We start from the raw sequence: 16,545 nt of genomic DNA on the forward strand, positions 1-16,545 counted from the left end.
GCCAGAAGTTAGAAAGAAAAAAAAGCTTTTGCTTACTTTCTAAAACGTATCAACCCAACAACGAACCAGTTTACATCAAACCATTTTAAAATATGTGGTTATAAAGTTAAATAGAGCAACATTTCAAAGTAATGTAAGCAAACGCACTGGCATGGATAGTCTGAGGTTTGCACCATTTGAATACAGGTATTGGGGATATTGTGGTTATGAAGCATGTCCAATGTAACACAGCCCTTCTTCCTCACCTTTGTTGGGACAATCATTTGTTTCCCTTCCTTCTGTTTTCTGAAAACTTGTAGCGTTCAGGTTATCTTCTCTCTTTATGACTAAGAACTCATCTCGATCCATAATCCATTCACCTGTGGCACAATAACAAATGCATGATTGCCACCAGCTGGCAAGAACCCCCCTCGCCCCCCCTCCGTCCTGCGTTTAGGCCCATATTGTGATAATTCTGCATACATATCTGTAAGTGCACTTCAGAAAATAGAAGACACCCACATGTATAATGTCGCCCATCAGTCCGCTTTCCCTCCCGTGTCGCTCTTTTTGACAAAGTGACTAGAACCAAAATGGAATCAAATAAAAAGCTAAATCTCAAGCAATACTCAAAGCAATAGAACTCTCTTAACAACCACACCTCCAGCTGTCAAAGAGCGATTGCATCCTCACCCGTCTGACTGCTGGTCACAACCAAACCATGAAATTAAAACTACCTCCAAGGTAAGATCAACTAAGCCAGAAATGGCATCACTCAGGCCTTGGCTGCCCCCAAGAAATTCCACGCTTATCAACGTCGCCTTGCAGTAACTCCAGAATAATGAATCCAGTCACACAACAATACATTCTGAATAGTGCACAATCCCTGAAATTGGGCAGTTCCCACAAAAGACCTAATCCCCTAACAAGTGCGGAACAGCTGCTCCCGATTGTACTGTCGGCGGCCCCCCTAGTCTTCAATGTGTACCTTTTACCTGGGTCTAGTTTCACACTCTCCACATGCAGCACCCATCTCCCCACCACTAAAGAAACAAGTGCTGAGGTCGCAATGGTAGAGCACGGTCGGCCAATATCCAACCTTACAATCATACCCAAAACATTGCAAAACCAGACGTCACGCAATTTCAATCACCTGGAGTTTATACACCACATCCAACAGGACCATTTCCTAGGACAAGGTACGGATTTAGCCTAAATTAACATATGGGGCGTCTTCCTAGGTAGCCAGGATTAAGGTAATTTTAGATTTCTAATATTTCTTCACTCCTTAACAGTGTTGAACATAATCCTTAACGATTCCCCTCTGAACATGTCCCAGATAGACAGAGTGCAACACGGGCACTGTATCTGCCACTGAACACGGTTTCCATAAAGTGAGGCACAAGGATAAGTATACACCATCTGAGAAAACATACACATCAGACCCTCCCTCACGCTCACCCAAGCACATGGGCAGCTGGGGTGAAGAGCGGGATGCCAGAGAAGTTCTGGGCAGCCTGGGTGTCGGGCTTCTAACTGGGCGGCATGGAGAGTCAAGTGGGAGGCGCTACAAGATATACTAGTCAAAGCAGACCTAGGAAAAGATACGTGCACTGGACGCCACCTCATATGGTACACTATGGCAAGCATTCCAGACATACATTACAGGGATGGCTATCTCTAGGGAATTTGGGGTTCTTAAAACTAGAAGGTGGGATTTAGAGTGCTGCGAGAGTACACTTCAAGCATTAGAAAGTGTGTATGCTGCCGCGCCGAGCCCTGTCCTCGTGTCAGAAATATAGTGAAGGTGATCGCCCGGGGGAGAGCTCTAGCTAGATTGATACTCAGAGAGGCCCTATTCAAATTGATCAACAAGGGGATTCATACGCATTCAGAGAGGCCCTATTCAAATAGATCAACAAGGAGATTCATAGCACTCAGAGAGGCCCTATTCAAATAGATCAACAAGGGGATTCATACGCACTCAGCGAGGCCCTATTCAAATAGATCAACAAGGGGAATCATACGCACTCAGCCCTATTCAAATAGATCAACAAGGGGATTCATACGCACTCAGAGGCCCTATTCAAATAGATCAACAAGGGGATTGATACGCACTCGGAGAGGCCCTATTCAAATAGATCAACAAGGGGATTCATAGCACTCAGCCCTATTCAAATAGATCAACAAGGGGATTCATACGCACTCAGAGGCCCTATTCAAATAGATCAACAAGGGGATTGATACGCACTCAGCGAGGCCCTATTCAAATAGATCAACAAGGGGATTGATATGCACTCAGAGGCCCTATTCAAATAGATCAACAATGGGATTCATACGCACTCAGCGAGGCCCTATTCAAATAGATCAACAAGGGGAATCATACGCACTCAGAGAGGCCCTATTCAAATAGATCAACAAGGGGATTCATACGCACTCAGCCCTATTCAAATAGACCAACAAGGGGATTGATATGCACTCAGCCCTATTCAAATAGACCAACAAGGGGATTGATATGCACTCAGACCTATTCAAATAGACCAACAAGGGGATTCATACGCACTCAGAGGCCCTATTCAAATAGATCAACAAGGGGATTGTAAAAGGACGAACCAAGATATTCTCTGTGTTTTCTGGTGATTTTATGAATACTTGTACTGCACTAGTCTGTTAAAAGGCGAGCAGGTCATACTGCCACAGAGCAACTTAACATGCCATTTACTGTGGCGGAAATGATGCAAGTTATTAAAGGGCTCCCCAGAGGCAAGCAGCCGGCCCAGATGGGCTGACATGAGTTCTACATGGAATATGGTGCAATACTTGCCCTTCCCCCCACCCGTTACAGGTATGGGAAGAATCACTGGAAAACTATCCTTCCCGAAACGCTCTGGGAGGCCACACTAACTGTACTCCTTAAATCAGGAAAATCCAGCAAAGACTGCGGGTCATACAGACCCTGTCACTCATTAATGTGGACACCAACATTCTCACAAAGATTATAGCAAACCAACTGCTCTCACTGATTCCGTACGTGGTCCACGACGGCCAGGTAGGCTTAATCCCAGGTAGATTGGGCACTGCGCTGAACATCAGTCACCTGTTTAATGTTATGGCATGACTGTCCCTGGGGGCGTCTGCTGCAGCGATAACCCTTGATGTGCAGAAAGCATTCGACATGGTGTCATGGGAGTACCTGTTCGTTTTCTGGGGGAATGCGGGCTCGGCTCTCACATGATATACCTGCCCAGGTGCCAGAGTCCTGGTGAATTCGCAATTGTCTGAGCCTTTCTCCTTTGGCAGGGTCACTTGTCGGGGGTGTGGCCCCTGTCAGCGCTACCATTCACACTCGCCATTGAACGTATGGCAGACCTGATCAGGGAACGCCACAGAAATGGGGGGATTCGGCTAACAAGACCACCGAAAATAATTTCCCTCCTTGCAAATGATGTATTGATTATGTCAGGGACCCACATATAAATTGAGACCAGATAATGAATGACATCACACACTTCGGAGCATACTCGGGCTTCACAGTGAACTACACCACGTCCGAAATCTTTGCCCTAGCTGCTAGTACAGTGATGCCGCATGAGGACTTCCCTCGAAATGGGCACCGAACAGGATTAAATACTAGTGGGGCATGATTTCTAGGGGGAAGGGGCTCACTTTTCTCTGAGAATTACACTGCGGATGAAAAATAAGCGATTGAAAAATCAGACAGATGGAAGCTTATACCCCTCTCACTGGCCGGCAGGCTGGCCCTGGTCAAAATGATCCTTTCCCCCAAACTATTGTACCTCTTTATAAAACGTGCCCCGCTGGCCGGGTAAAATCTACTTCACTAGACTGCATGGGTACCCATCTCAATTCCTATAGCACGCAGGCACGGTCTGCAGATAAATGGATGGAAATGACACTGCCCTATGATAAGGGGAGGTTTTCACCTCCACATCTGGAAATGTACTGGATTGCTGATCAAGCAAATTCACGTCTTATTGGTATGGTAGCGACCGTACCCCAAGACTTGCGGTCCATAAAACAGACCCTAAAACATTGCTACTTGACACCTCATACAAGGAGGACTGACCTTATGGCCCAGTACTCATTACCATCACCGCAAGCTAAATTAGCAAAAGTGGGGGTAGTACACCCATATTTCAAGTGGCTGCCACTGTGGAAATTCCCTGGCCTCCCCCCTACTTGGGATGGTTCCCTCCAAGCACACTGGGAAAACAGGGGATACCGGGCACTGGGTGGTTTGTTCACAGAAGGGAGGTTTCTCCTATTACAGACCTGGAAGCAGGAACACAAAAGGCACAACAACAGAGCTATTGCAGTTCTACAGATGGAGGGCCACTGTCTCCACGTGGTGGGAGGATTACCCAATTGAGCCTCCAGAAAATGAACTCCTCATGATTATCTTAAAATCATATGGTAGTCGTAGGTTATTGGCCACACTGTATAAGATGATCATGAGTAAAGTAGGAATACAGACTCCCAGTACAAGACTTAAAATAGGCCGGGGACATGGGGATAGACCTATCGGACAAATTATGGAATAAGATGTGCACACTAACCAGAACGGGGTCACCAAATACTGGATTCAAATGGATTGATTTCCAGATACTTAACAGGCTATATTACACCCCTAACAAAATCAGTAAAATATATCCGGACTTAGACAGTAGATGCCCGAGAAACGTAGACCACTTCCTCCTGTTATGGAGCTGCATGTATTTCGGAGTTATGTATTTGATATGCCATCTGAAGTGGTTGGCCGCCCTGTACCATGCCCCTCCCCCAGGGGTGCACTATTTGGAAGGACATTCCAGAGAGGCGTCTCAGAACCTTTAAACATAGGATGCTAGATTGCCAAACGCAGCATATTAAAGCATATTAAAATAATGGAAAGACATAGCCCCTCCTTTGGGTAAAGATTGGCTGTTGGATCTGACATGGGCCGAGAACTGCGAAGAACGTTTTATAGGAACGCTGCCGATTACATCTAAGCACAAGGATACATGGTGCAAATTCCAAATGTACCTAGCTCAAAGATAATTGCCATGAGCCTACTAATGAGTGTTATAACTGCCATGTAACGGTAACCTGTAGAACATCACACACTTGCTCTCGGGCCGGGTCCTGGATGTACTGTTTCCAGCATGTGTCCTGTGATATTGTGTATCAACACTGATTGTGCAACATGTATATGTGCTATTACCAAAGTCATGCTTTTCTGTCTGCCAAGTGTAAATAAAGGTTTTTTTAAAAAAAAAAACTAAATAAAATAAAAACGGCAACAATAGAATAAGATGTTCATCTAGATAGCTTGGAATGTGCCTGGGAGGTAGGAGGTAAACCAATTCAAGACTGTGCCAGAGAATCCAATCATGTATGTTGGTGAGGAGGCAGAGGAGGATGCAGTGGTTGACAGGGTCGAATGCAGCCGAGAGGTCAAGGGCAGGGTTCGGAATTGAGCGGAGTTGGGAGCTATTTAGCGCCTGCTTGTAGCATAGTAGAGCCTGGTTAGCTTGAAACCAACAGCTACCAGGAGATACTTTTGGCTCCTAGGGCCAACTGGTGCCTTCCAAGCATGAACATGTAACATTAACTGAGTATTTGAGCATGTTAATAATGAAGAATTAGAACACATCTAATATACAATCAAACACAATGGATCATACAAAATCGACAAAAAGGTAAAGGAGCATCTGTGGTAGCTCCCGATTCCCCTGCGATAGCTCCAGCCTACAGGGTGACACCCGACACACAGGAGCTGGTTTTGGCTCCTGCTCATCGAATCTCAATTTTGAACCCTGCAAGGGGGATAAGGAGGCACGAGTTGCCCGTATCCACGATTTGGAGGGCAGCAACTACCACGTAGATGGTGGTCGTCTCGTTGCTACACATGGGGCAGAACCCTGACTGATAGTCGTTTATGAGGTGTAGTTGTTCAACAACTACTATGTCCAAGATTTTGCTAAAAAATGGTGGTTCGCAATGGGACAATAAATGGCCAGGTTGTCTGGGTCTAGTTGTTTTTGAAAAAGAAAAGGTTGTATGAGGGTGTCCGGGAATGACCCTTCAGTGAGGGAGGCATTAATGATGCAGAGGAGTGCATCGAGTGCCGTACCTTTTATTCTTTTAGCTATATACGAGGAACTGCCCTGCACCCGCACTGAAGCTCCGAACCCCAAATTATACTTTCATAAAATGTATCAACATTGCCTCATCTGTCATACAAACGCACGCAACAACATTCTGTCAGCATTCATAGATAGACCGCCAACCAAGTCACTACACAATGCCTGCCAACAGTGGGTATTTCAGCTTTCACTTAGGAGCGGTAGTAGTTTAATGAATGCAGTGTACTGAGGTGTAGCGTTGCCTGTGGAAAGCGGTTAGTCTAGAAAATGCAGAATACTGAGGTATAACAGTGCTTGGGCAAGAGGATAGTTTTATAGACTGCTGTGCCTGAGGGGGTGGCAGTGACTAGGCACACTGGGTAGTTTACATATTGAAGAGCACTGAGCAGTGGCAGGCAAGTACTGGGAATGCCTTCTGGACAGTGGGTAGTTTAACTGATGTAGAGCACTAAGGTAGACATTGCCGGGTTATAGTGAGTAATTTAAAGACAGCAGACAACTGAGGGGTATCAGCACCAGTGTAAAGTGGGTAGCTCACAGAATGCTGATGGGTAACAGTGATTTGGGTTAATGTGCTGCTTATAGCCGGACAGATAGTACAGTGAGCTAAGCCCTCGCCCCATATATCTGTGCGCAGCCTGATGTGGCAGGTTTGATTCCCGGCAGGGTCAACTCAGCCTTTCAGTCTTCAGAGTGCGATAAGTTGACTACCGCTCTGTGGGATAATAATGTCCCCCATTATTTCAGCTCTCTGAGACCTATGGGTGTGTAGCAGTATATAAGAAATACATTATTATTAAAGCTGCCAGAGTGCTTAGAGAGTGGTACTGTAGAGGGAAGGTAGTGTAAGAGTCATAATATTGAGGGGTGAAAGTGCTTGGGATCAATGGCTAGTTTTATAACCTTCAAAGTCTTAAGGTGCAACAGGGTCTGGACCTGGTCTAAAAGGATGACTTTAGAGACCATCCTGGGGTCATCTGATGATCATCGAACTACACTAGAAGCCATTCCCACATCATCAGACGTCATCACGCTGTTAAAGTCATCAGCAAATATCTCAGAATGGTGGATGGAGATTTGGGGATGAGTTTAGGATGACTTAATGAATATGCTAACATTATCCCCATTTTAGAAAATGTTCCTGATGCTTTTAGGATGACCTACTGATCACGTCAAGAGATGGAACGTTTGTCCCTAATGATTTGGGGATGATTCTGGGATGACCTGCTGATTACTTCAAGAGCATTGCCATTCTTGATGATTTGGGGATGACTTCCCGATTACTTCAGAACATCAGAGTTTGTAGGATGATATGCGGACCAATACAGATGGTCATTCTGCTTTTGCTTAGTTGCACTTATGCTGAATGATCCCCCAATGTGGCAAGTGTAAAGCTTGAGACTATGTTGGGCTAAAGTAGAAGCTAGAGGCCTAAACATAGCATGCACCCGTGGGAATCCTTTGCCATCCCAGTCAAAAGCAGGCACCCATCACCCTCACAATCCCCAATGTGGCATCGATAAAGCCTGAGACTATGTTGGGCCAAAGTGGAAGAAAGAGGCCTAAACATGGCATGCACCCCCTGGGTGAGAATCCTTTGCCATCCCAGTCAAAAGCAGGAACCCAGAACCCTCACAATCAATACATTTCCATGCTGACTTGTTAGGTAAGAATTGGTGTTGTTCCAATGTGTGAGACTACACAACACTTATCTGCTTGGTATAAGGTAAGCCCACCTTTTAGTATAGGTCTGAACAACACAGGTTGGCAGTGTGACTGAGCAGCCAGGCCTATCATAAGAGGGATAACTGTGAGCTGTAGAGCTGTACAAATGAAATCTGTAAATACAAGTAGCCAACACTTACACTCAAGGTTTCAGTCATAAATAGTTATGTATTTAATTAACATCATTTTTTAAATAAGTGTTCTTTAGAAAGGCAATTCATGTAACAATGTAAATATACTTTTACATTACTTTTCAGAATCAGAGCAAGTTAGTGGATAATCTTTGGATATGCTTCATACATACACACTTGCTACACCATGGGGTGACTTCAATCACAAGGACAGTAATGGCATTTATATATCACACTTGCAGATTCTGAGGTTGCAGAAAGGAAAGGTTTAAGGAAGGAAAAAGGTTAAACAGGTTCTCAGTATATGTGAGGACAAATAAATCTTCCAATGAAATCTAGACAAGCCTTTCCCAGCAGTAACAGTCTAAAACAAGTTACCACCTATGAGGGACAAAACCATATCAATGTCAGTGGGCTAGAAGAGTCTGCAGGGACCCAGGACATCCAAAGGCAATTTGAAACAGTCTATGGAGCTGAGGCACTTCTTAGAATCAAATGTCTTGCACAAAGTTAGAGAGTTTGTTAGAAAATCACTTGTAGGGTCGCAAGCTGTGAAAACAGAGTTGGAATCAACTCTAAAAGTAAGCCACTGCAATTCCCAACTGAGAAAAGCAAGGCTACAAGACAGTGAGGTAAGTACCCTAAGTCTAAACAGTACCTCTGGTTTGAAGAAGAGTGTTCCAGCTGGCTTCTGTCCTGCTACAGCGTTGCAGGCCCCGTATTCCTGAGCCTTAGTCGTGGGGACAAGAGGGAGGACATCTGTAGGGTGCCTGCGGTGGTACTTCGGAGGTCGTTGGCAGCTACAGGCTCTTTTCGGTTCAGCGGCACTTTGCGGGTTTCAGCGCTTAGTAAACAGCACTGTTGCGGATCTCTGGTACCGGTTGGGCTTCCTTCACTCCTTGGGTCTGGTGAGGGGACTCTAGCTCTGGTCGTCCTGCTTCTGGAGGGTCCTTACGAGACTCCTGGAGCTTCTAGCCGGATTTCAGACATTTCACTCGACCCCTAGCACTTGGTTCTTGCAGTAATGAAGAAGTACAGCTAGACAGGGAAGATGGTCCAGTGGAGTTGGTCCCACTAACCCAAGGGGAGAAGTCCATTCCGGAGCTTCTCTGTCTGAAAAGGGAGTTTCAGCACAACAGCAGGGCTTCACCGGGCAATTCAAAGGTCCAAGAGGATGCAGCAAGCATCATTCACGGTTTCTTCGTCGGGTGTTTCTCCCAGTGGTCGACTCTGCCTCTAGTCCCAAAACCCTCGACTTTTAAGCAGGTTTCTCCCATTCATGCACAGCCTAGGCTGTCAATCACACATCAGGGTCGCTGTCCTGAAAGGACACCCAGCCAGCCATTCAGGACTGGTTGCATTCAGGCATTCCTAGAGACAAAGGACAGGGGAGTTTCGGGACCCTCCCTCACATCCGGCCCTTCCAGACACACTGGAGCCAGAGGCGGGACTCAGGGCTGAAGTGCGCCAATGGCAACACAAACAAAGGGCTTCAATTTGTTTGACGCACAGAGTAAAACCCAAGAAAGACCTCACAAACAGAAAACGGCAAAAAAAGAAGACAGGGGCCGTTTTGATAAAATGGTCACCCCTGGGTGCTATACTGCAGCTGAGGGTTCAGCCTGTGGTAGAAAAACACAATGGTAGGAAAAATTAAACCACTGCTGCTAGTCATTTAGAAGTACGGAGGGCAACATACAAATGTTACATGAGAATGTAGGATAAGGGGCTACTAGGTAACCCCCAAGCACTCCCCATATGATGGTGTGTGCTGGACCCACAAAGAGAAAAGGTAAGTAAAGTCATTTTCACTTTACTATTCTTGGGAACAGTAGTTCACACAAGAAAAGCTATTTTAAACCTTATGAGAAATCTAAAGGATTTCTCAGTGACACTGCACTGAAGTTGATGTGTGTCACCATACAAAAAGTAGATGCATATGGAGTTTGTCAGACTCCCAAAACAGTGAAAACACATAATCCAAACGTCAAAACACATGATGCAGTGGGAAAAGGGTCTCACTGACTCCAGGGTTAAAATTAAAAAGTCCTAAAATCCAGCAAAAGAGCTGGGGGTCTCTAAGGTGGAAGAGAATTAGCACAGAAATGAGAATTCTCCCTAACATGACTGCACCAATATATGTCAGCATTCACATGCACTCCTTCACACAATATTCATGTTTGCTTTGCGCAAATTCCAATAATCAACAACCATAACGAAAAGTACCTCCAGGATTAAGAACAAAAATCAAAAGAAAAGGATCCAAAAAAGAAAGCATAAACAAACGGAACCACTAAATCCCATCAACTACCCACAACATACCAAATACAAGCAACAAACCACAAACAGCAAAGACTAAACCCAAAAGACCATGAAAAACACCAATCGAAAGAGGACGCCCACTAAGGAACACAACCCCACGCATCATGCCTTGCCACAAGAAAGACAAAGAAGTCAGAAAAGACAACAGAAATAATAAGAAATCCCAAACCACTCGGGAAGGCACGGACCAGCACGATCCCACAACCTCAAAAAACTCGACAAACATCTGAGATGGCCCAAGGAGACATACAAATAACAGAGCAAAGACAGACCACAATGCTCGCTACCTGTCCACATACGACAATGTGGTAAACAAAAACAGCACAGCAACAATGAACCGACAGCCTACAAGCTTCACGAATACAGACCCAACCAGGACACCAAACGGATGACAACTAATAAACCACCCCAACCCGGACAATGGACAATACCCCAACCAGACTACACTACAGCCTCCTCAACATTAGATCCATGGCAAAACACTCAACAGACACCAATGACCTCCTAAGCGAAGGAGGCACATACGTGCTCTTCCTTACAGAAACCTGGCAATCAGACAACTATAAAGCCATCGCGAACGAAGCAATACCCGACAATTATAAATTAATACATGCCAACTGAGAAAGCCGAAGAGGAGGTGGAATCACAATTATACACAAAAAACACACCCGAGCATCTCGAATTATCACAACCAATGCGGAAGACTATGAATCCCTCCTAATCAAGATAGAACTCAACGACCAATCCAACATAGCATTCCTACTGATCTACAGACCATCTTCTTACAACCCCAACTTTGCAACAAAACTAGCGGACGAGGCCGCCATGCTATCAACCCACCATGACAACCTAGGTGAAAGAGATCCCACCGATACAAACGTATAGACAACAGAAGACACACTCAACAATTGGATAACCAAGGCCATTGACCAATTAGCACCAGCTAACACATTCAAAGCAACACCACCAAAAAAACGGGTTCACAGAAGAACTGAAAAAACACCAAAAAAACAACCACAAAATGGAGAGAACAATACACCAGGCAAGACTAAATAAAACACCAAAGACAACTCAAACTGTACAAAGCAAGTCCTCAAAGCAAAAAAATAAAAATAAATAAAACCTACTACGCCACAAGAATCGGCAAACAATTCATACAAAGAACTCCCATCACCCCTACACAAACCCTTTGTGAAAGTCACTTACACCAGAGCAGAGTCTGTGTAGTAGCTGCACAGCAGTTACTGCCTTTTATCGGGCATTAGCCTGCGCAGGTATTATTATATATGTAGTCACTTACACCAGAGCAGGGTCTGTGTAGCAGCTGCACAGCAGTCACTGCCTCTGTGAGCCTGAGCTTGTGCAGGTATTATTAGATATGTAGTCACTTACACCAGAGCAGGGTCTGTGTAGTAGCTGCACAGCAGTTACTGCGTCTGTGAGCATTGGCCTGCGTAGGTATTATATATGTACAGGGTCTGTGTAGTAGCTGCACAGCAGTTCCTGCGTCTGCGAGCTGTACAGGGTCTGTGTAGTAGCTGCACAGCAGTTACTGCGTCTGCGAGCCTTAGCCTGCGTAGGTGGTATTATATATGTAGACACTTACACCAGTGCACGGTCTGTGTAGTAGCTGCACAGCAGTTACTGCGTCTGCAAGCAGTATCCAGGGCAAGTATTATTAGATATGTAGTCAATTACACCAGAGCACAGTCTGTGTAGCAGCTGCATAGCAGTTACTGCGTCTGCGAGCATTAGCCTGCGTAGGTATTATTATATATGTAGCCACTTACACCAGAGCAGGGTCTGTGTAGCAGCTGCACAGCAGTCACTGCCTCTGCGAGCCTTAGCCTGTGCAGGTATTATTAGATATGTAGTCACTTACACCAGGGAACGTCTGTGTAGCAGCTGCATAGCAGTTACTGCGTCTGCGAGCATTAGCCTGTGCAGGTATTATATATTTAGTCACTTACACCAGAGCACGGTCTCTGTAGCAGCTGCATAGCAGTTACTGCGTCTGCGAGCATTAGCCTGTGCAGGTATTATATATTTAGTCACTTACACCAGAGCAGGGTCTGTGTAGCAGCTGCATAGCAGTTACTGCGTCTGCGAGCATTAGCCTGTGCAGGTATTATATATTTAGTCACTTACACCAGAGCAGGGTCTGTGTAGCAGCTGCACAGCAGTTACTGCGTCTGCGAGCATTATCCGGCACAGGTATTACATGTATAAATAAATAAATATTTATATAGTCACTTACACCAGAGCAGGGTCTGTGTAGTAGCTGTACAGCAGTTACTGCGTCTGCGAGCATTATCCGGCACAGGTATTATATATATATAAATATTTATATAGTCACTCACACCAGAGCAGGGTCTGTGTAGTAGCTGCACAGCAGTCACTGCGTCTGCGAGCATTACCCTGTGCTGGTATTATATATATAAATAAATATTTATATAGTCACTCACACCAGAGCAGGGTCTGTGTAGTAGCTGCATAGCACTTACTGCGTCTGCAGGCATTATCCGGCACAGGTATTATTAGATATGTAGTCACTTACACCAGAGCAGGGTCTGTGCAGCAGCTGCACAGCACTTACTGCCTCTGCAGGCATTATCCGGCACAGGTATTATTAGATATGTAGTCACTTGCACCAGAGTGTAGCGGCTGCACAGCAGTCACTGCCTCTGCGGGCATTATCCGGCACAGGTATTATTAGATATGTAGTCACTTGCACCAGAGCAGGGTCTGTGTAGCGGCTGCACAGCAGTCACTGCCTCTGCGGGCATTATCCGGCACAGGTATTATTAGATATGTAGTCACTTGCACCAGAGCAGGGTCTGTGTAGCGGCTGCACAGCAGTCACTGCCTCTGCGGGCATTATCCGGCACAGGTATTATTAGATATGTAGTCACTTGCACCAGAGCAGGGTCTGTGTAGCGGCTGCACAGCAGTCACTGCCTCTGCGGGCATTATCCGGCACAGGTATTATTAAATATGTAGTCACTTGCACCAGAGCAGGGTCTGTGTAGCGGCTGCACAGCAGTCACTGCCTCTGCGGGCATTATCCGGCACAGGTATTATTAGATATGTAGTCACTTGCACCAGAGCAGGGTCTGTGTAGCGGCTGCACAGCAGTCACTGCCTCTGCAGGCATTATCCGGCACAGGTATTATTAGATATGTAGTCACTTGCACCAGAGCAGGGTCTGTGTAGCGGCTGCACAGCAGTCACTGCCTCTGCAGGCATTATCCGGCGCAGGTATTATTAGGTATGTAGTCACTTGCACCAGAGCAGGGTCTCTGCAGCAGCTGCACAGCAGTCACTGCCTCTGCAGGCATTATCCGGCGCAGGTATCATTAGATATGTAGTCACTTGCACCAGAGCAGGGTCTGTGCAGCAGCTGCACAGCAGTCACTGCCTCTGCAGGCATTATCCGGCACAGGTATCATTAGATATGTAGTCACTTGCACCAGAGCAGGGTCTGTGTAGCAGCTGCACAGCACTTACTGCCTCTGCAGGCATTATCCGGCACAGGTATTATTAGATATGTAGTCACTTGCACCAGAGCAGAGTCTGTGTAGCAGCTGCACAGCAGTCACTGCCTCTCAGGTATTATTAGATATGTAGTCACTTGCACCAGAGCAGGGTCTGTGTAGCGGCTGCACAGCAGTCACTGCCTCTGCAGGCATTATCCGGCACAGGTATTATTAGATACGTAGTCACTTTCACCAGAGCAGAGTCTGTGTAGCAGCTGCACAGCAGTCAGTGCCTCTGCAGGCATTATCCGGCACAGGTATTATTAGATATGTAGTCACTTGCACCAGAGCAGGGTCTTTGTAGCAGCTGCACAGCACTTACTGCCTCTGCAGGCATTATCCGGCACAGGTATTATTAGATATGTAGTCACTTGCACCAGAGCAGGGTCTGTGTAGCAGCTGCACAGCACTTACTGCCTCTGCAGGCATTATCCGGCACAGGTATTATTAGATATGTAGTCACTTGCACCAGAGCAGGGTCTGTGTAGCAGCTGCACAGCAGTTACTGCCTCTGCAGGCATTATCCGGCACAGGTACTATTAGATATGTAGTCACTTGCACCAGAGCAGGGTCTGTGTAGCGGCTGCACAGCAGTCACTGCCTCTGCAGGCATTATCCGGCACAGGTATCATTAGATATGTAGTCACTTGCACCAGAGCAGGGTCTGTGTTCTGTGTAGCAGCTGCACAGCAGTTACTGCCTCTGCATGCATTATCCGGCACAGGTATTATTAGATATGTAGTCACTTGCACCAGAGCAGGGTCTGTGCAGCGGCTGCACAGCACTCACTGCCTCTGCAGGCATTATCCGGCACAGGTATTATTAGATATGTAGTCACTTGCACCAGAGCAGGGTCTGTGTAGCGGCTGCACAGCAGTCACTGCCTCTGCAGGCATTATCCGGCACAGGTATTATTAGATATGTAGTCACTTGCACCAGAGCAGGGTCTGTGTAGCAGCTGCACAGCACTCACTGCCTCTGCAGGCATTATCCGGCACAGGTATTATTGGATATGTAGTCACTTGCACCAGAGCAGGGTCTGTGCAGCGGCTGCACAGCACTCACTGCCTCTGCAGGCATTATCCGGCACAGGTATTATTGGATATGTAGTCACTTGCACCAGAGCAGGGTCTGTGTAGCGGCTGCACATCACTTACTGCCTCTGCAGGCATTATCCGGCACAGGTATTATTAGATATGTAGTCACTTGCACCAGAGCAGGGTCTGTGTAGCGGCTGCACAGCAGTCACTGCCTCTGCAGGCATTATCCGGCACAGGTATTATTAGATATGTAGTCACTTGCACCAGAGCAGGGTCTGTGCAGCAGCTGCACAGCAGTCACTGCCTCTGCAGGCATTATAAGATATGTAGTCACTTGCACCAGAGCAGGGTCTGTGCAGCAGCTGCACAGCAGTCACTGCCTCTGCAGGCATTATCCGGCACAGGTATTATTAGATATGTAGTCACTTGCACCAGAGCAGGGTCTGTGCAGCAGCTGCACAGCAGTCACTGCCTCTGCAGGCATTATCCGGCACAGGTATTATTAGATATGTAGTCACTTGCACCAGAGCAGGGTCTGTGCAGCAGCTGCACAGCAGTCACTGCCTCTGCAGGCATTATCCGGCACAGGTATTATTAGATATGTAGTCACTTGCACCAGAGCAGGGTCTGTGCAGCAGCTGCACAGCAGTCACTGCCTCTGCAGGCATCATTATCCGGCACAGGTATCATTAGATATGTAGTCACTTGCACCAGAGCAGGGTCTGTGTAATAGCTGCACAGCAGTTACTGCGTCTGCGAGCATTAGCCTGCGCTGGTATTATATATATAAATAAATATTTATATAGTCACTTACACCAGAGCAGGGTCTGTGTAGTAGCTGCACAGCACTTACTGCCTCTGCAGGCATTATCCGGCACAGGTATTATTAGATATCTAGTCACTTACACCAGAGCAGGGTCTGTGTAATAGCTGCACAGCAGTTACTGCGTCTGCGAGCATTAGCCTGCGCTGGTATTATATATACAAATAAATATTTAGGCATTATCCGGCACAGGTATTATTAGATATGTAGTCACTTGCACCAGAGCAGGGTCTGTGTAGCAGCTGCACAGCAGTCACTGCCTCTGCAGCCATTGCATAGTCTGAACCCTATGCCAATAACAGGCTGCCCCGTGTAATTTCAAATGCAGATGTTTAGAAAATCACGTACTTACAATATTTAATTTCATCAAGTGATAAGTGCAACACAAGGAATTGCAGCTTCAACGTGTATTCCTAGAGGTTTCAAAACGGCTCCTCTTAACAATATAACAGCAAAGGGATACGAGCGTCTAAGTCGATGGATGCTAAAAGAAAAGCATATAAAATTCACTGCAAGAGCTGGATGGCATGCACTCACCTGATGCTGCCTGGAAACCGGGCATGAGAGCAGCGTTTCCTAAATGGGAGTCTTCTAGTGCCCATCCGAGAAACGCACAATAGCAACACTCCGCCTCCACTTCATCACGTGCGCTGCTCTGCGTCACGTGGGTTTCAACGTCCGCCTTATCACGTGGGCTGCTCTGCGTCACGTGGGTTTCAACGTCCGCTTTATCACGTGAGCTGCTCTGCGTCACGTGGGTTTCAACGTCCACTTCATCACTTGGGCTGCTCTGCATCACGTGGGTTTCAACGTTCACGTCCTTCAGGGGCTCTGATGAGAAAC

General features: G+C 46.4%; 1 protein-coding gene across 1 annotated transcript in view; it reads right to left on the reverse strand.

The window, feature by feature from the left end:
* The window catches only part of LOC138487560 (zinc finger protein 16-like), a 127,316-nt gene that overhangs the window by 108,340 nt on the left and 2,431 nt on the right, over window positions 1-16,545 (reverse strand). Inside the window, exons 2-3 of the mRNA XM_069614040.1 lie at window positions 16,240-16,533; window positions 246-359 (exon numbers count right to left, since the gene is read on the reverse strand). Coding sequence (XP_069470141.1) covers window positions 246-359; window positions 16,240-16,533 — 408 coding nt within the window. The remainder of the gene's footprint in view (window positions 1-245; window positions 360-16,239; window positions 16,534-16,545) is intronic.

The sequence above is a fragment of the Ambystoma mexicanum genome, chromosome 9 (assembly GCF_040938575.1).
Source record: "Ambystoma mexicanum isolate Mex_15411 chromosome 9, UKY_AmexF1_1, whole genome shotgun sequence".
Lineage (NCBI taxonomy): Eukaryota > Metazoa > Chordata > Amphibia > Caudata > Ambystomatidae > Ambystoma > Ambystoma mexicanum.